Here is a 20,711-nt window from a genome sequence, read left to right as displayed (position 1 = left end):
CTATTTCAACTACATCCTTTTCTAATTTAGTCAATCTTTCTCCCAAAGATTGAAATATATGTAGCAATAGAGAGAGTTGAGAAAGCACAATAGTTTGAAAGTTGGATTCCTCCTAATAAATAAAAGTTGTTTGAAGGGAAGTTTGCATTAGAGGAATAGTTGCATCTTTAGGGGAAAGAGAAGCTGAGCATGGAGGATTCACATCTTGAATTAGTGGATCAGTAGTTTCCATTTGAGGTGGGGTTGATCCATGTTGTACGATATCATCTGTAGAGGGAGTGGATGAATAAGTAGAGGATAATCGGATGTCCTTGTTCAATCTTGGACGAGAATTCATTTCCTAAATAGAGGCTTCTCAATTCTCAGTGGAAAATTCATCTTCTTTATCTTCAGTGTCTTCTTCATCATCAACATCTTTTTCATCATCATCCCCTTCCTCGTTATTTTTTATAGGTTTTGAGCACGACAACATTCCTATGGTATACATGCAACTCTAATGCTTTGGATCTAGGTGTTTCTCAAGTGTTATACATGCAATACAAATAATCCAAAGCATGAACCCTAACTAGCATATATTATTTCGAAATTTACAACTAATACAAGGTTAAATGAATACCTTCTCTTGTAGCTTGATTAATCTTGACCTTCAAGAGCTTAGTGCCTCAGATGTTGCACCTCAAATGGATCAAAAACATCAACTAGCAATGGAGGATTATGAGAGAGAGGTGAGAGGCTCCTAAAATCGGCTAGGTTATTCTCTTGAATGCATAGGGCCGATTTCTAGTGCCTTGGGGTCCCTTTTATAGTTGGGCTTCTTAGGGTTATCTACTTGGAAACCCTAATTACCCTGCTTAGGCCTTAAGCAACTTATGGATCCTTCCAGAAGGCCCTCAATAAGACAAAATCTATGTCGGCTATACATAGAAATCGTCCACACCTTCCACAAGGAGCCACAAGCCCAACTTGCAACTACTAGATAATTACAATACCAGTCCCCTTAATTTACTTAGTCTCTTTTGATCACAAAGTTAATTCCAAATTAATTTCTGATCAATACTAATTAAATAATATGATTTCTCAATTAATATATTATTCCTATAATATATTAATCTATCACAATTAACCTCTTTCTCCATAATTCATCCTATCAAATTGCTATGGTGAAGGTAACCCAAAAGGACCATGTTACTATTGGGTAAAGTACATACCAATTATAGTTATGGCTTAGACACGTAATCCAATAGTCTCCCACTTGGATAAGTCTAATAACTATAACTGCAAGTACGAATTCAACATCTGATTAGCAATCGTAGCACTCAAAAGCCGCTGTCAAACACTAACCTAGTTAATAACGCTTCCTTTAGATCATGTAGTCCTCCGTTCTCAAGATATCGTGTGGACATAGACATGGAATAAAGTCATACTCATTGTCCAATAGTATGTTTCCCGATTTCTGATTTGTTTGACATAGAACTTAATTCAACACATCAATTCAGTCCTGACTGTGCTCGACACATAAGTCAACACAAAATCATCGATGGGGCCCAAGATATCATTTTTAATCCTCTTAGGATAAAAGGAACAGATAAAATTTAACTTATGTGCTTGTACTATTTACTTATTAAATCGTACACAATAATACGTTTTATAACATCAAGTTACTGATGCGTTTACGCACTATTAATGCACAACTAACTTGTAAACAACAACTCATATATCTCGGTTTAAAGACTATACAATATTATCGTCGCACAATCACTCGTGATAAATTCCATGAAGCGATTCATATGAGCGTGGGTTTAATCCAATACTCAAAACTTATTTCAAGAGTATTCATGAACGTTACAGCAAACTTTTGCTATGTCTAAATGCTTAAACAATCTACAAACCAATTCATGACAGTCTAACCTCATAGCCTACTGCCAATGTATGATCGACTGTGGATAATTTGAATAATACTATTTTTCTATAACTCAAAACACGCAAAATGAAACATTAGTAAGCAATTGACACAAGATAGTAACTTTACTCATAAATAAAACTCTTTTACTCAATCATCAAATGTCAATTACCTTTTATCTATTACAAGTTTCTAAACAACTATCTAATCACTAAAACTAATATTGTCCTTCAGACCATTGCTCCACGCACGTTGTAAGTGCTTAACTCTACTTATACCCTTTGTGAGGGGATCTGTTGGGTTCTCCTTTGACGATACCCTCTTTACTATGAGGAGTCCCTCTTCTACACGATGTCCGATGAAGTAGTATTTTCTGTCGATGTTCCTGTATCTCCCATGATCCCTCGGTTCCTTGGTCAAGGAAATCGCTCCTTCGTTATCACAAAAAATCTCCATAGGCTCTTGTATGGCTTGTACAACTCCAAGGTCTCCGATGAAGTTCTTCAACCATATCGCCACCTTCGATGCTTTGCTCACTGCTATGTACTCTGATTTGCATGTTGAATTAGCTACAGTCTCCTGCTTGGAACTTTTCCAAGTCACTGCTCCTCCATTCAGGTAAATACCTAGCTCAAATGAGAGAGGAAGTTATCTCTATTGGTCTGAAAACTAGAATCACTATACCCTGTCACTCTCAAGTCTTCACTTCCACCAAGTACAAGGACCCACTCCTTCATCCTTCGTATATACTTAAGAATGTTCTTTATTTCTATCCAGTGAGCTCTACCAGGGTTCCCTTGATATTAGCTGACCATGCTCAAAGCATAAGCAACACTAAGGCGAGTACATGTCATAGCATACATGATCGAGCCAACGGCGAAAGCATATGGTACTCGACTCATTTATGCTATATCAGCATCGGTACTCGGGCTTTGAGTCTTACTTAATTTGGTATTGTTATGGATTGGTAACTCCGCTTTCTTGGAATTCTCCATTCTAAAATGTTTCAACACTTTATCCAAGTAAGTACTTTGACTAAGTCCTATTAGTCTCTTACTCCTATTTCTAAATATCATTATCCCTAGAATATAAGCAGCCTCTCTGAGGTCCTTTATAGTGAAACGCTTCCCAAGCCAAGACTTAACATCCTTCAAGGTTTGGATGTCGTTTCTCGTGAGTAGTATGTCATCCACATACAATAACAAGAAGCTAACTCTACTCCCACTAGCTTTGAAATATACGTAGGACTCATCCTCGCTTCTCGAAAAACCAAACTCTTTGAATTTCTCATTGAAACAAATATTCCATTTGCAAGATGCTTCTTTCAATCCATAGATGGATTTCTCAAGCTTGCACACTCTATTCGGGTACTTTGAATCTACAAAACCCTTTGGTTGATTCATGTAAACATCCTTAACCAACTTTCCATTAAGGAAAGCGGTTTAATGTCCATCTGCCATATTTCATAATCATGAAACATAGCTATCGCTAGCATAACCCTCATAGACTTGATCTTGGCCACTGGTGACAAGGTATCATCATATTTAACTCTTGGAGTTTGAGTGAAACCCTTCGCAACTAGTCGTGCCTTGAATGTGTGCACTTTCCCATCCATGTTGGTCTTCTTGTTGAATACCCACTTGCACCCGACCGTCTTATGACCTGGTACATTGTCAACCAAGTTCCAAAATTGATTGTCATACATGGACTAAATCTCGTTGTCCATCGCCTCTTTCCATTTTTCAGACTCTGGGCTTGCCATGGCTTCCTTGTAGTTGTTAGATTCATCCATATTTATTAGTGTACTATCACTAATAAACGTATCACCCTCAGTAGTTATAGGGAAGCCATATAACACGGGTGGAACACTAACTTTACTGGAACGTCTAAGAGGTAAGGACTCGTCAATTGGTTCAATAGGATTTTCCACATTAGGTTGAGCGCTAGTGTTTGAAGTTCCTTCATCACTTGATTCTTGAAGCTCTTCAAGGTCAATTTGCCTCCCACTGTCCTCTTGGCATATGATTTCTCTCTCTCCAAAAACCCCTCTCCTCACAAGAAGACACCATTGTCACTTGGTCTGTTAAAAATATATCCAAATGACTTATATGGATAGCCGATGAAAATACACCGCTCACTGCGAGGTTCAAGCTTGTCGTTAGTCTCTCTTCTTATGAAATCATCGCAACCCCAAACCTTGATATCTACCAACGAGGGAACCTTCCCTATCAACATCTCGTGAGGTGTTTTCACAACCATCTTAGTTGGGACTAGATTAAGGATATGGGCAACAGTCTCTAAGGAATACCCTCAAAATGAGATAGGTAACGAAGCTCGAATCATCATGGAACGAACCATGTCCAACAAGGTTCGATTGTGCCTTTCAGCCAAACCATTTAGTTGCGGTGTCCTAGGCGGCATGAATTGTGAAACAATTCCACATTCCTTAAGATAGTCGTGGAACTCGATACTAAGATACTCCCCAACTCGATCAGATCGGAGCATCTTTATCTTCCTGCCTAATTGATTCTCCACTTCTTGCTTAAAGTCTTTGAACTTTTCTAAAGTTTCTGAATTATGTTTGATTAAGTAGATATACCCATATTTGCTATAATCATCAGTAAAAGTCATGTAGAAGCAATTTGCATCCCTTGTGGTGGATCGAAAGTGCCCACACACATCAGTGTGTATGAGATCCAATAATCCCTCACCTCTTTCATAACTACCAATGAAAAGTGACTTAGTTATCTTTCCAATCAGACATGATTCGCACGTGTCATCCGACTTTAGGTCAAATGACTCCAACACTCCATCCTTTTGGAGTTGGGCTATGTGCTTCTTGTTGACATGTCTAAGACGACAATGCCACAAGCATGCCTTGTCCAAACCATTGGACGAATAAATATGCAACACATTATATCCTAAGTTGTCTACAACCATCATAGTTTCATATATACAATTACAAGGCAATGCTTCAAAATAAAATATACCGTTACAGAAAGCATTAATAGAACCAATTTCATTATTAAACGAAAATCTAAAACTTTGTTTATATAAACCATGAAAAGAAATAATGTTTCTCACCATTTATGTCAAGTAGCAACAATCGTTTAAATCTAACCCTAACCCATAACTATGGAATAAAGAATAAACTCCAATCTTGGTGAAATGTGGCGCTCTCCTATTCCCCATAATCAAGTTCATCTTCCCATGCTCCACATCCCTACTTCTTCTTAGACCCTACAAATCAGAACAAATGTGAAAGCCACACCCTATATTAAGGACCCAAGAACTAGCATGTTATGAGTTATTAGATTGATTAGTGTAAATACCTACGAAGGTGGGCCTTATCTTCCCATCCTTGATATCTTGCAGATACTTCGAGAAACATCATTTCCAATGCCCTTTATCGTGATAGTAAAAGCACTCTGCGTCTTTCAGATTAGATGGAAGAGCAGTAGAACCACCTTTGGTTCCACTTGAAGAAGAACCAGCATGAGACTTTCCCTTGTGGCTCTTAGAAGGAGGTTTCCTCTTCTTCCCCTTCCCTTGTCCAATTGCCAAGACAGGGGCTCAAGGTCACCTCGTCCTTGTTCATATGATAATTCATAATGAACTGTTCATAACAAGGAGGTAAAGAGTTCAGGATAATATCAATGGCTAACTCTTCATCGAAGTTAACATTCAACTTGAGCAAACGATCCACATATCTTTGCATTCTTTGCAAGTGGGTGGTGATAGACTATCCATCCTTCATTTTGGTTTTTATTAACGAGGAAACTATCTCATACCTCTCTTGACGTGCACTTTGATGGTACTTTTCCATTAAATTTTGGTGCATATCATCAGGCCAATAGTCCTCGTAGAACGTTTGAAGCTCTGGAATCATACTGACTACCATGATGCACGACACCTTTGTTGCCTCTTTGCATTTAGCCCTATACTCAGTGATTTCTTCGGGAGTAGTAGTAGTTTCGTTGATCTCGGCAAGTTCTTTATCGAGAATCTCTTCCTTGTCCTCGTACCTTAGGGCCATGCAAATGTTGCGAATCCAATTGTTAAAATTGGATCCATCAAATGTGACCCTCCCACAAATGCCCAAGAGAGTAGGTGGGTTCGAGGATTTAGCGTTCAAGGAGTTTGAGCCGTACATTTGAAAAAGAAAAGAGACAAAGTTTAGATTAGATAAGGATCCTTAATACAACACCCAAATGAATTATTAAGACCCAACACAATATTCTACAATTCGGAAGAGGGATTCCGTAAATGAATTGAAATTCCTAGATTGTTTGAGATTCATTGAACTTTTCAATGGCATGTTTAAATTGATTATGCCCTTCAAGTTTGTGACTGGGATACCGAGGATCACAAACAAGGTGTGAAAATGTGCTCGGTACTCTCGATGTCATTTATCACCTAATCAATGTGTCGGTTAACCACACATGCTCTATTCATCTATGATAAACATCGAGCTACCCTTTCCCACCCTTGTTAGTTCAAGTTAGTGTGCCAATTAACCACACATGCTCCACTAACAACTTGGCAAGGTGCAAAGTGCAATTTCATTGAATAACATCATTTCACATTTTTCCTAAAGTAACTAAGATTGAGAATTTATGAAAACATTTAGTTACTCCTTAATAATCATTATACTTATTAATGAGGAATTTGTTGTTCTATCCTACTCGTTCGCCCAACGACCCTCCACAGACTCGTCTTATATATATATATATATATATATATATATATATATATATATATATATATATATAAGTATTAGACTTTTAATATTATAATAGTATAAGGGTTGTATTTTAAACTTTTAAAACACTAGGGTTTAGAATTTAATATTTTAAAATTAAAACTTTTTTAATCAAATTTTAAATTCCAAAACTTGAGGGCAAGTTATGAAACTTTTCAAAACTATCTAAATCAAATTTAAAAGATTTAAAATAATCATATAATTTTATCTTTATCAAAAATTTGACCTAATCCAATTTTATTTGGTAAGATAATTCAAATCAAATTTTACAAATAACTAATATGTCACATAATCTTGTAATTATCTTAATATTTGACAATTATCCTTCCATTAGATGAGGATATTCATTACAATAACATAAAAATCGAATTTTATCAATTAAAATAGTTTTATGGTAATTATCCAAACCTAATTTAGGCTTAAATTTCGAAAATTGTGCAGTTAGACGAGTTAACTTGTCGATTCAGGCTATGGAATCGTCGAGTCCCATAATGGACTCGTTGAGTTCATCTGTTAGATCCCAAATTTTGACTGCTTTCAGCTTTGAAAAACTAACAATGGCATCAAATATAAGAGAAAAACACATTAAGCTCTAATACTACTGATGGGTTTTGAGCACTACAACATTCTTATGGTGTAGATGCAACCCTAATGCTTTGGATCCAGGTTTTTGTCAAGTTATACATGCAATATTGATCATCCAAATCATGAACCCTAACTTGCATACAATATTTCGAAATTTACAACTAATACAAGGTTAGATGAATACCTTTTCTTGTAGCTTGATTAATCTTGACCTTCAAGAGCTTAATGCCTCAAATGTTGCACCTTAAATGGATCACAAACACCAAGTATTAACGGAGGTTTATGATAGAGAGGTGAGAGGCTCCTAAAATTGGCTAGGGTATTATCTTGAATGCATAGGGCCGATTTCTAGTGCCTTGGGGTCCTTTTATAGTTGAGCATCTTAGGGTTTTATACTTGGAAACCCTAATTACCTTGCTTAGGCCTTAAGCAACTTATATATCCTTTTAGAAGGCCCTCATATGGACGAAATCTATGTGGGCTATACATAGAAATCGTCCACCCATTCCACAAGGAGCCACAAGCCCAACTTGCAACTATTAGATAATTGCAATACTAGTCCCCTTAATTTAATTAGTCTCTTTTGATCACCAAATTAATTCCAAATTAATTTTTGATCAATACTAGTTAAATAATACGATTTCTCAATTAATATATTACTCCTATGGTATATTAATAAATCACAATTAACCTCTTTCTCCATAATTCATCCTATCAAATTGCTATGGTGAAGGCAACCCAAAAGGACCATGCTACTATCAGGTCCAGTACATACCAATTATAGTTATGGGCTTAGAAACCTAATCCACTAATTTTTCACCATCATTCTCATCATCTCCTTCATCAAAGTCACATGATTCAATATTGTACAGATTTGCAATTCCATTCTTTGGGTGATATGCTTATCTCCATCTGTTCCATCTGATGGAGCAGCGTTGATGATGTTTAAGGAGAGGGAAAGAATGAGAATGAAGATTCCATGACTAATATTGTAACCCTATGTATTAGAATCCAAGATTAGACCAATCTAGCGAGGATAAGGGACATATGCCGACTTCTTGCTCCTAGTGATACATTCAATACATAATTCTTTGCTCAAATATACTCAGTTGATTTAAGCTCCTAGTTTTGTGTCCAATGCATTTACCAATTACCACTGATAAGTACTACCACCCTACACCATACATTGATGGAGAATGTATTTGAATCGATCAGAGTGGTGCCTTGAAGTGAAAAGTTAAACCCCAATGTTGCACGAATGGACTTGAAACTTTCTTCAGAGGGAATTTCAGAATAGTTTTCTAATCGAGGAAGACAAATAGCAGTTAGAAAAGATTTTTTATCGATAGTAACCCTAGATTGACCATCTCCAATGGTTTCGGTAGTGATTTGTGAACTAGAATTAACAGATCGGGAATAATAGAATTCACATACTTGATTACGGTAGAATGGCTCTAGGAAATCACAAAAGGTATATCGAAGAGGCTAACTATTGATGTAGTTTACGAAGTCTACATATATTGAGTTCACGAACTATTTTAGGATAACATCATAGAATGTCACATTGTTTGATTTAATGATAGTATATTAATCAGGGGAATGACGGCCTTTGATGACATTGACATTTGGAGAAAACTCATACATAACCTTTGACATGATCAGAGCTTGAGGAAGCCGATGATTGAGAAACCCTTTTTCAAAAGAGAAAATCAGTTGCTTGAATGAATTGTGAAAGTGACCTAGGAAAGAATTTCCAAATTTATCCATAAATTATCCTCCTTTTTACATAATCATGAGTGAAAAAATGGCACCATAAAAATCTCCTAAGCCAATATATTAATAAATCTTTTAATCGCCATCCAAAAGTTATTGTTGAGATAAGGGGGTTACATGATTCAGAAATAGCATCAACGTTAATAGACATCGGGTGGAAGCAATCAGCATATTAGAGTAGTATCTGGAAATCCAGTGATTTAGTGATGCCTCCTGATAGTATGGGCTTAAACTACCATTCATTGACATAGTATTGTGAGATCTCATCAGCATATGGTTTTGTACGCTATCTCATTGACCACTTTTATTAGAAGAATAAAGGGAAAGAATGGAATGATGCGTGTAGCACATTTCGGTATGAAATGTACCCATCGACATAGACTTTTCGAATTCTCGTCAGCGTCTGACTTCATATGCCGAATCATAAAAATCTAAAGAAGAATATATTGTGAGAATAGAGTAGTGTGTGTGATAAGTTGTGGTGTTTTAGCTTAACTATCAGCATAGAATTTCGAACTTTCATCTGTGTGTGGTATTACATAGTGAATCATTAAGTTCTTTAATAGAAGATGTAACGCCTGTGTTTCTGGGCCTGTCATTAATGTTGATATAATAGTCTAGGTTAACCTTTGTAACCCGTTTTGAAATAATAGAAGTGTATTATTTGAGTATTATGTGTTTTGTGCTTAATTGCTTAATTATGTGGTTTGATTAATTAAGAATAAAAATAAGCGTCAAAATTTAAGTGTAAAATAAACTTAATATATTTGGTTAATGTTGTAGTAGTTGAAACGAGGTTTCCGAATATATATAGAACGCCCAAATCTGACTTCGTATGAAGAAGTTATGATTTATAGGGATGTCAACGGGGGCAAACGGGACGGGGATTGCATCCCCTGCCCCCGCCCCCAAAATTTTCCCGTTCCCCCGTCCCCGCCTCCGCCCACGAAATCTCCATCCTTTCCACCCCCGCCCCTGCCCCCGTTCCCCCGCCCCCGATTGATTTTGAGCTAACTTATTTGGGCTAAAATAAGTTCTTGTTTGGGCTAAAAGAAACTATTTTTTGGATGACAAATAGATATTTATAAAATAACTTTACATGTTACAAACAACTTAAAAACTTGTTTTTGTTGAATTTTTGTACGTAAAAATCATTTCATTGTTTATTATACTTATATAATTAACATATGTCAATTTATATAATTTATTAACGGGGCCCCCACGGGGGTTTCGGGACGGGACTACCAACCCCCGCCCCCGCCCCCGAAATTAAAACGGGGGTTAACCTTGCCCCCGCCCCCGCCCCCGTCCCCGATTTTTTTCAACAAATGCCCCCATACGGGACGGGGGCCCCACGGGATCGGGGTCCCACGGGACTTTTTGACATCCCTAATGATTTATCGAACTTTCGGCTTAGCGGTATGCAGCTTGAAGTACTCGATTTGAGATCGAGCGGTTTTTAGCCGAAGCAATCTAAACGAGGATCGAAGGTCTCGTTGTTGGTATCGAAGCGATAAAAAGTTAGGCGAGAACGGACGTCAAACGAAGAAGTTATGAATTTATAACGAAAGTTTTTGTCCCGGCCTATTAATAATTAATAATAAAAATAATGTTAAAATTAGCCGACGGAGTCTAAACTAAAGTTGTAGAGCGTAGTCTCACCTTCGCGTGGATATAAAGAACGTCGAAAACGGAGTTCGTATGAAGAAGATATGAATTTGCGAAGTATATTAAATATTTTGTATTTAATTTTAATTGGAAAATCCGGCATTATCTGAAGGGGAGTCAGCGATCCGATCCGAAGTACGCCCCGCGCACACCGAAGATGTCGACACTCGCAGCAAGTGGCTTTGGATGACGAATGCAGTGACGTTTCGGAAGCAGTACGCCCCGCGTACTCCGAGGCTCCAGCCTCCTATAAATAGGATGCGAGGGCAGCCGGTTCTTTTGTTCATTTTCTCTCTTCTGTCTCCCGTTTTGCATCATTTTGCGTGCCAGAAATACCCCGAAGCCCCGGTATTATTCTCGAGCCCCGAGGCAAGTCCCGAGATCCCGAGAAGTGCGGTTCCCGAGTCGAAGCTCTGCCCGCGAGAAGTTCGATTTTTGTAGAGATCTTCCAGATCTGTTGAGGATTACTACTTCTGCAAGTCGTAGTGCTGTCCGATCATCTTTTGATCAAGTGAGTGTATACTACCTTTCATAAACACGATAATAATACAAGTATGGTTCGAGTGTATTAAGTATATTGTGGTTTATATGTGTGAGTGCATAGTTACTTTCTTCTAACGCGTAACTATGAAGTATTTTATACGATATACTTGTTATGTGTATATTTTGTGGTTATATGCGTGAATGGATATTCACTTTATTCCATCTCATAGATCTGAATTGCTTTCTATGAAATACGTGTTATGTGGGTATGCCTCATCTGTTATGTGGAATATATATTGAATGAAAATGCTATACAGGTTTTAAAGTATGTATGAAAATATATATTTTTATCTACTAATATGTTGGGTAGAACATGGGTAGATAGTTGGTGTGTAATAAACAGATGAGAGGCCTCGATGTTGTTGTTGTTGTTGTTGATCTAGTTATTCAGCGGAGTATGGATAACGACGACGGACTCTTTCTAGACAGTCCAGTGGAACGCTAGCAGGTTCATAACCTGTAGGTGTTGTGAACGATGTGTTCACCGGTGTACTCTATGCCCCTCATGGTTGCCTTTAGGATATTTATTGTTGAGGAAACCCCTTAGCAGTGATGTCCGTCCCAATGAAAATCCTAGATTAGGTCCCTTGAGATAGATGTTGTTTTAGGGACGTAAAGTGAGGATAACGGGAATGGGTAATCGGGATAGTGATTGGTTGGTGAAATTAAATATAATTTATTTATTGTGGGTTGAAAACCCTATATGCTCACCAGGCTCCCAAGCCTGACCCACTCAGTTTTAATTGTATTACAGGTAGTGGCGTGAGGGCATAAGATGGTTGAATCATCAAGTTGTTTTGTTTACAAGTCTGTATATGTATATATTTGTTGAATGACTTGTAATGTTATCGTTTATGCTTTATGGTCTGTATCGGAACATGACATCCCGAGTTTTGATTATATAATGAAAATGCATCTCTTGATGAAATGCTTTGATAAATATTATTTATCATGTTTTGTTTTGGGAACAAATTCCGCAACTCTTTCAAATCAAAAGGATTTACTCTAAAATTATTTAAAAGCATAAATGAAAAAAATCGGTCTTTTCTGGCCGTGATTTTGGGGATGTTACAGAAGAACTATGGGAGAAATGTAGGATGTCTCAATCATTCTGAGGTGAAATCAACGTGAGTCATTCACCATGATAACCCATTAGCAAGAAGTGGTTAAATCCTTGCATCATAGAGTTAGTTGCAGTCTAGTATCATAGATTTGATGGGTTTTATCCATAAGAACTTTCCTATGTGCGCATGCAAAACCCTAATGCTTGGATCTAGGCTTTCTAATTAAACATGCTTTGAATCCAAGACTTCTAATGACTAATTAGTTATAAGAACAATACAAAATCAGATCTAGAAGTTTACCTTTGAATCTCTTGTTTGATCTTGTTGTCTTGGAGCTCTAAAGTCACAATTGTCACTCCTCTAATGGCTTACAAACACCAACTAGCAAGGAGGATGATTTGAGAGAGAGGTTAGGGAAGAAATTTGGCCAGGATTTTCTTTCTTTAGAAGAGATGCCGATTCCCCTTGCTCTAGGGGTCTATTTATACTTGTAGACTCCTTAGGGTTTCACCTTTAAACCCTAGTTGGATAATCTTTCCTTAAAGCAATCCAAATCCTTACCATAGATAAGCCTTGGAGGATTTTGAGCTATCCCTAGCCCTAGAATTCGTCCAACCCTTATCACTTAAGGATTTATAGTCTAAAGTGTAACTATCAAACGATTGACAGCTTATACCCTCTTATTTAATTAATCTCTTTAAGTCACCAAATTAATTCTAGTTAATTCTATGACTTATATTAATCAAATAACAATATTATTATTCCTTATATTATTCTCATAATATATTAATAATATTTATTCTCTCAAAATAAATCATCCTATCAAGTTGCTATGGTGAAGGCAACCCAAAAGGACCATGCACAATCGGGTCAAATACTTGCCTAATATAGTTGCAGCCTTAGACACTATTTCAACAAGATTCACCGTCAATTCGTAATGGTACATTGTCATACCTCAGTCTAGGAGGTCAAGGACATGAATAACCCTTTGGTATTTAAGCAGCCGACAAGTAACTTTTATGTTGATGACTATGAAATCAAGGCAAGCCACTGAGTTATGCTCGATGTTTCAGCAGAACATGAGACTTGATGCATACGACAAGCATGCTTCCCGGGACGAGGGTCAGGTAAGAAATGATTAACCAAGAAAATAAATACCCAAGCCTTTCTATAATTTCTCTTATTTGGACATGGCAATCTCACTTTGAAAGTCTAGACAATGCTATACAATCCGCGTGAGAGGGTGACTCAATGTTATCTCAACACATATTCCCAATGAGATACTTAGAAATATTTAGGAACACACATCAGCATGCTTCTAAGGACAATGATTTGTCAAAATTTACATAATAGGCTTACGAAATGCCACCGTCAAATCATTTAAAATGGTACAAGACAAAATAATCTATAATATAAGAATAAAAAAAGAGTTACTCAAACAAGAAAATATTCTAAACGCGTATTTGTTCAGATTTTTCTGAAATAAGATAAAGACCCAATTAATCAAATCTTTTGATTTAAAAGACCATAAATGAACTTCCTTTTTCTGAGTAGTCTGTCCCAAAACACTGTCTATAAAATAATGAGCAAACAATATCAAATATATCAAACTAAAACACAATTCATAGTAAACAAAGAGAGAAAATGCCTTTAATCATTGAAGTATTACAGATTAATTCCAAGCTTCATGTTCACCAAGAATAGGAGAAAAACATGAACCATTCTTTTTAATCAATGAGTTAAAAGGATCCAATCTTTGTAACCTTAGAATGATGGGAGTCACCAAGAAAAAATCAAACGTTTCATACATTGTGATCCATGATAGAAACAATGAGGAGCATTGTCTTATTAAATAGGTCTTTGGATTTTAGATGGGAATTGGCGTAGTAGTGACATCGTCTATGGAAATTGGACATGCTACATTACTTAGCTTCACTTTATTCCATTTCAACAGAGATAGGTTGTTCAAGAAGTATGCGATATGTGCCTAGAAGAACACATTTTGGCATAGTTCTCTCCTATATGTCCTCATTTCTAGGATGCTTCATGTCTATCAGTGTGAGAATCAATGTTAGGGAGAGAGCAGTAGGTGCTGAACAAAAGATATAGAGCCAGATTCAACTAGCTAACTCAAAATATGTTGCACCGAAGGAATGACATGCATATCTTTTCCAGAAGAACAAATCAGTTATGATCAATATTGAGATGAACACAAAAGATCATGAGATATAGAAGGTGAAAGAGAAGAACACACATTGGCAATGTTAGTAGCAAAATGCATAACGTATACTCCTTTGGTAAAACAAAAGTTAAAAAGATCTTTTTGAAGCGAAAGAGTCAAACTAAACTAAAATTTTTGCAGCTTATGTTAAAAAAATTTAAAGTAGCGAAACGTAAAGTTAAGTCACAAAGTAGCATTGTCTAACACAAGTAAATCAAAGCATATAAATGTTGTTGTCCTTCACTGTAGTGAGTACGATTTTGTTCTTTGAGTCAATAACCTTCCCTTCATTGCAATCAAATATAACTTTGTATACAACACTACAAAGCTGATTGAAGGAGATAAGATTACTCTTAAGACCTTAGACATAGAGCACATTCTTCTGCTTGAACGCTCTGCACTCAAATGTTCCAACGCCCATGACTGCTCCTTCAATGTTGTCACCAAAAACCACAATCGGACCATCTTTATCCATAAAATCTGTTAAGAGGGACTTGAAACCGTTCATGTGTCTAAAGAACCCAATATCAAAGAACCAATCATGGTCTAGATTCTAACTCGATTCTTGGACAACTTGAGAGATATCAGCATCACACATGTTTAGATCACCATCAGGGGAGTCTTTGATAAGAGACATAAGACCCTTGAGATTTAGCCATTCATCTCCACATGTTTCCTCTTCTGCCACCCATTCCTCATGATCCTCTTGCTTTGTAGGATTTTGGCAGCACTACTTGAAAAACAACCTTTTACGATGCTCATTGCGTGTGATAAAAGGCTCAGACGATGCGCAAATGCGCGTCAAGGAAGGCCCTGTCATAAAGAGAGACAACGCGCATTTATGACGCACGTTTACGATACGCAATGCGTATCAAGGAAGGCCCTGTCATAAAGTAAGACGACACGCATTTGCATGTCATAACCTTACGACGCGCGTGTTAATGACACGTAACGCGTATGAAGAAAGCCCCTATCAAGAAAGGCCATGTCATAAATAAAGATGACACACATTTTTGCATATCATAATGTTAAATTTTTTTAAAAAAATATTATTTATGGATTTACTAATTTTCAATTAAATTTGTATATAATGTATCATAATAGAAAATAAAATATCATATACAAAAAATACAACCCATTGCATAAAATTTAATGTCATACAAATAATCGTTCCATGGAAAGATAAAACAAATCAATAGTTGTAACAAAAATTTACAAACTAATTAGATACAAGAAATATCAAAAAATATACCCTCTAATGCTTTTCAAAGTCTAATCTCCATGTCAGCTCTTCAACTCACTTCTCCATCTTCAACTCACTTCTCCAGTTTGTTCTTAGGTTCTCTAAGGGCTCTAGCATCTCTTGCAGTTTCAAAGGTAGAAAGAAGAACAGAACATGATATTATTTTGCCATTGGAAAGCTATGTTAACTTTTTTTTTTAAATTTAGAAAAAGAATCTTCTTCTCTAAGATATTATCCAACAACAATGCTAAAACGTGTTTAAAAGTTAAATGCAAAAAAGAGAGCCTATTCTGTGACAATTCCATTAACAGGCCTAGAACGAATTGCACGTGACTTTATACCCCTTTCAGATTGTGGAGCTTTTTCAGACTCAACTCCATCCTACAAAATACAACATCAATCAAGAAAAATATATAAGTAAACATGCAAAACCACAAAACTTACAATAAAACATAATATTATAGCTATTAACGATATATTAACCACACCTTTTGCCTCGACACTGTTGTTGCAAGCTTAGAAGATTTCACTTGCTGCAAGGTAACCTCCACAACTTTACTCCCACACACAAAATTCGGGTGTGATGTGTTTATGTAATCCATCTACCCAAAAAAGCAATATTTTCAGCCATGTCACGATAAAAATAAAAAATAGAGATAATGATACGTACCTCCATTTCAACTATGTGCCCAATCATGGTTTCTGAAGGCTGAAGACCATCACTTAAAAAATTCCCTATGACATCATCCATTCTGTTTATGAGAAAAGGAAATCTCTGTAATTCATTCACTATACATCGATGGCCCATCTAAAACATGAACAAATCAGTCAACTGAGTGTCCAATTATATGAATCTTGCACATTGAAAGCTTGGATCTAGTAAACAAGCAATCTGTGAGTGAGGGGTTATAAAAATAAGACCTACTTCAGGTATAAACAATGCAGATCTAGGGCCTGTTGCATTTTGTATGGCAGTTCTGATGTCATCATCAGTCAAGTCCTCACAAGGGTCAACTTCCTACAGCAGTAACTCGATTGATTAAATATATTTATTGCAAACTAAGGGATTTGGGCGTTAAATATTAATAGGTGAAAATGTGTATTCTTGCTCCTCCTGACATCTCCTCCTGTGTGTATGGAAAAAACATGTGATTAACAGCAAAACCTGTACAACTCCTCACAACAACAGGCGCTTCTTTTTATGACTTTTCCAACTGTCATTAGGTTAAGAATCACTTGTGCAAATGTCTTTTCTGTTCTAACTATCTCCAGTAGTGGCATCACATGAGCTGGATTGTAATCATTTCATTTAATAAAATAAAAAAGAAATTATTAGTTGAAAGTGTTAAATAATCTTAAGATAAAGATGTGGATCATTTTGTTTAACCTGAAGAAATTTGCCCCGATAACTCGATCTTGAGATTTGATTTTTTATCCAATTAAATTGAGGTCAATGGTGGATGTGTTGGTTGCTAAAATGCACCGAGGAGGACAAATGTTTTCAATTTCACTGAAGATTTTTTTGCTTCAATGGAATGTTCTCAATTACAGCCTGCATTCACAAATAGAGTTGTCAAATTATGTGTTCATATTTTATGTTTTTATTAATTTAGCCACTTGACTATTTTCTCTAGTGATTAAACTATTAGGACATAAAACAAATAGTATTGATTTTTTTTTAAAGATCATACCTCTAACCATATCTACATCTTTGAATTGTGAGTAATCCAATACCCCACTAACCAATGAGCTTGTGCTAACTTCTTCCTTGCTACCAATCCATTAATATTTCCTGAAAAAGTCATAAAATATATAACAAATAAGTCACATAATAAATTGGCTACAAAATCGTCCTGTAACCTAACAGCACAAAAAGAAAAGAAGCCATGTTAAAGATATGAACTTTCATTATATTTCTAGTTTTTCTACCAAAATCACTCAATGAAATCAGTGCCTACCATCAGGATCTACATTTCCAGCGATTTGAAGTGCATCTGAGTTGGCAAGGTCAACATTTGCGGGTGTGACAGCTGGGATTAAACAGCTGGGAAGCCTAATGTATGACATTATCATTGTCCTAATACGAGCTTCAATGTTTGATGGCTAATCTCCAACAGGAACTTTTGTTGTACCAGGTAAATCCACAAGGGTAATGTCAAGTACATTAGGTGAAAAAATCTTTAAACGAATTTGTTTATCAGAGACACCCTTGTTTCCTCCTGCTTCCTTATCTGTCTCAGCCTACAGTATTCAGACATCCAACTAAGGTATTAGTGATCAGACTTTGTGTTGGTTGACATAAAATAAAGTTTAGCTTTTTCATAGAGGATTAAATAATCAACACTTATCAGAGCTCTAACATTTTTTCCTCTTAATGAATCCTTGTACACAAACATATAATTGATTCAGATGAGCTATACCAATGACACTCTCTCTAGCCCTAAATAATCTAATCACCTAGCTGATGTGCAGCTTATGAGTATATACAAAATTTACTTGAACATGAGAGGATATAGATGCATTGCTGGCCTGAAAGACAAAGACTCATTTTGCTAGATTTAACAGTCAGTTAGACAAATTCTGAATCATTATCCATATCAATTAAAATGTCACGTTCTTTAAGCTCCAGTAAAATACACTCAGGGTTCTATCAGACATGTAGTTTTGAGTTTTTTGAAGTTGACAAATTTAGGCAGTGTGTTATTAATCTTGGTAGGTAGAAAAAACTACTTTTGGTCTAAGTATTCAAAGCCCTTTATTTTAAAGACAAAAGATCTCAAATATACATGATAAGGTTTCTCACAAAGTGTGATCTTATACTTGTTTTCTATACATAAACCAAAGAAACACAACCATTAATTTAACCAAAAGAAACTCAAAACAATTTAGATATCATGATTCGTTACTTACCCCTTTTCTGTCGGAAGGACGAGGTGCTAATTCCTTTTTGGTGACAACATGCCCTTTGTTTAGACCCACAAAGAGTCCTGTGTTTGGCTGTTTTGGAGCCATTGGAACCTAAAAACATAAACATATATTAGCGTAAAGCAACATACACTTCACAACAGATCATCAACTTAGCCTATGCAGTTTTGATTCAATATGACCTGAAAACCTTACAAGCCTCAGACTACAATCAAAATGCGCAATATATATTCTTATTAAACTTGAAGCACATGGAAAGCATCTCGAAACTATAAGAAGATGTGGGAAAACTAAAAGTACAACGAGGGCAGAAAAACAACCTGGGCAAGAAGAATTTGAGACGAAGTAAACTTTAGTTGCTGTACATTGTACTTGCTTCTTGAAAGAAACCCCCAAATATCTTGCCTTAATTGTTATACATTCGGAGACTAGGATACAGTCAGGAACAACATCTCCTCGTTCATGTTATTCATCGCCTCCTCCAACCATCATCCTTCACCACCTCCTCCGATTTTCATGGACCCGATCCGCTACTCCAACCTCCAAGCGGAACCCTCAAGTCGATCAAACCTCGGTGGTCTGGAATATCACGTGATGTACGACAACGAGGATGTGAGCCTGAAGTGGGCCCTCAATTCTTAACTCCACACCGGAGTACTTGATATCAGATACGAGCTTGGTTGCGTTATTCCTTTAGGATAAACAAAAGGGATTCGGTAGTAATGGAGGCGGATTAGGGTTTATAGAGAAAATACGAAGGAGAGAGTGAAGGTTCTCGGCTGGTGGAGAGGATGAATTCGTTATTCCTTCCCAAACAGCAACAAACCATTCAAAACTAGAAAAAGATATGTGAAGAAATGAAATATAAATTGATTACCTGGGTCTCTAACGCAAAAGTTCCAAAGGTGATGACGAGATGCAATCGGGAAGTTAATGGAGCAAAGTTACGGTTCTTCGTCCGTGTGTTTTTCGATTTATTTGTGGGGAATCTGAAACAAACGAGAATCACGATTCACATTCCTAATATTGAGACTTGAGAATATAATTAGGGCTTTTTCTAACAATTTCAACATCGAGTGGGAGATATGGTGGTTCTAGTGGGTAGAAGTAAGTGGGAGAAGAAGTAGGTGGCAGTAAGGAAGGAACGTTCATAATTTGGGCAAGAGGGAAAGGAGAAAAAAGGAAGGCGAGCTTTTTAATTTTTTTAGAATTTCATTTCCCCCTTTCCCCAACTATGGAATGTGGCGTTGCATTAAAAAATATAAAGCGACATCCTTAGACAACATGCATTTTATTATAGGTGCCCTCCGTGTTTTTCTTTAAACGCAAATTTAAGGGCACGCAATAATGCGTGTCTTCTATCCTTAAATTTTTTAAAGAGATAACAATTTTTTAATGTCACTCTCCTTTGGGTAACATAAATCAACGAGTGTCGTGGTTTGCGCGTCGTAAAAGGGTCTTTTTCTTGTAGTGCAGAGAGATATGCTTATTCTTCATATGGGCCAAAAACTTCTTGTACAAGAATTCATAACTCTATGGGCTTTAAGCTTCTTTCTCCTCTTTGCAGTCCTTGGCAAAATGGTCAGGACTTCCACAGTTAAAACAATTCCACAAGTTTCTTTTTTTCTGAAGTAGATCTCCTTGTTGCACTGCCACCTTTAAACTGAGCACTTTCGACTCTATTTGATATGGTTTCTTTGTAACGTTTGACAATAAGTGCAATGTTGGCAATAAGGTCAAAAGAAATTTCTTCACTACTCGCTTTACCCTGATCAAAAGTCACCAGATTCACTGATGAGATTTATTGCCTCCTTCCGAGAAACCAAAGCTACAGACTTTTCTTTGCTTGAGTCCTTCATGATGTGTTTATGAAGAGCTTTGGTCTCTTTGTAATTTCTTAGATTTCCAAACAAGGAGTTTATATCCATGAGAATAATCTTCTCACTTTTTTTATAAACATCAACATAATGTTGCCAGCTTTTTCCAAAGGAATCCAAGAACTTCAAAACTAACTGAGAAGAATGTTT

General features: G+C 36.5%; 1 protein-coding gene across 1 annotated transcript; it reads right to left on the bottom strand.

Moving 5' to 3' along the window:
• Positions 1 to 16,044: 16,044 nt before the first annotated feature.
• LOC145096033 (dynamin-related protein 3A-like) lies at positions 16,045 to 17,832 on the bottom strand. The gene is made up of 8 exons (XM_079033814.1): positions 17,718 to 17,832; positions 17,503 to 17,551; positions 17,377 to 17,401; positions 17,309 to 17,311; positions 16,685 to 16,777; positions 16,430 to 16,567; positions 16,248 to 16,361; positions 16,045 to 16,140 (listed from the first exon to the last, which is right to left on the bottom strand). Exons 1-8 carry the CDS (start codon positions 17,830 to 17,832, stop codon positions 16,045 to 16,047), a joined length of 633 nt encoding a protein of 210 aa, XP_078889940.1.
• Positions 17,833 to 20,711: the final 2,879 nt, after the last annotated feature.

Source organism: Lactuca serriola, chromosome 3 (assembly GCF_051521515.1).
Source record: "Lactuca serriola cultivar US96UC23 chromosome 3, Lser_US96UC23_V15, whole genome shotgun sequence".
Classification (NCBI taxonomy): Eukaryota; Viridiplantae; Streptophyta; class Magnoliopsida; order Asterales; family Asteraceae; genus Lactuca; species Lactuca serriola.
The sequence above is the reverse complement of the archived record's forward strand: the minus strand, read 5'-3'. Positions and strand labels throughout refer to the sequence as shown.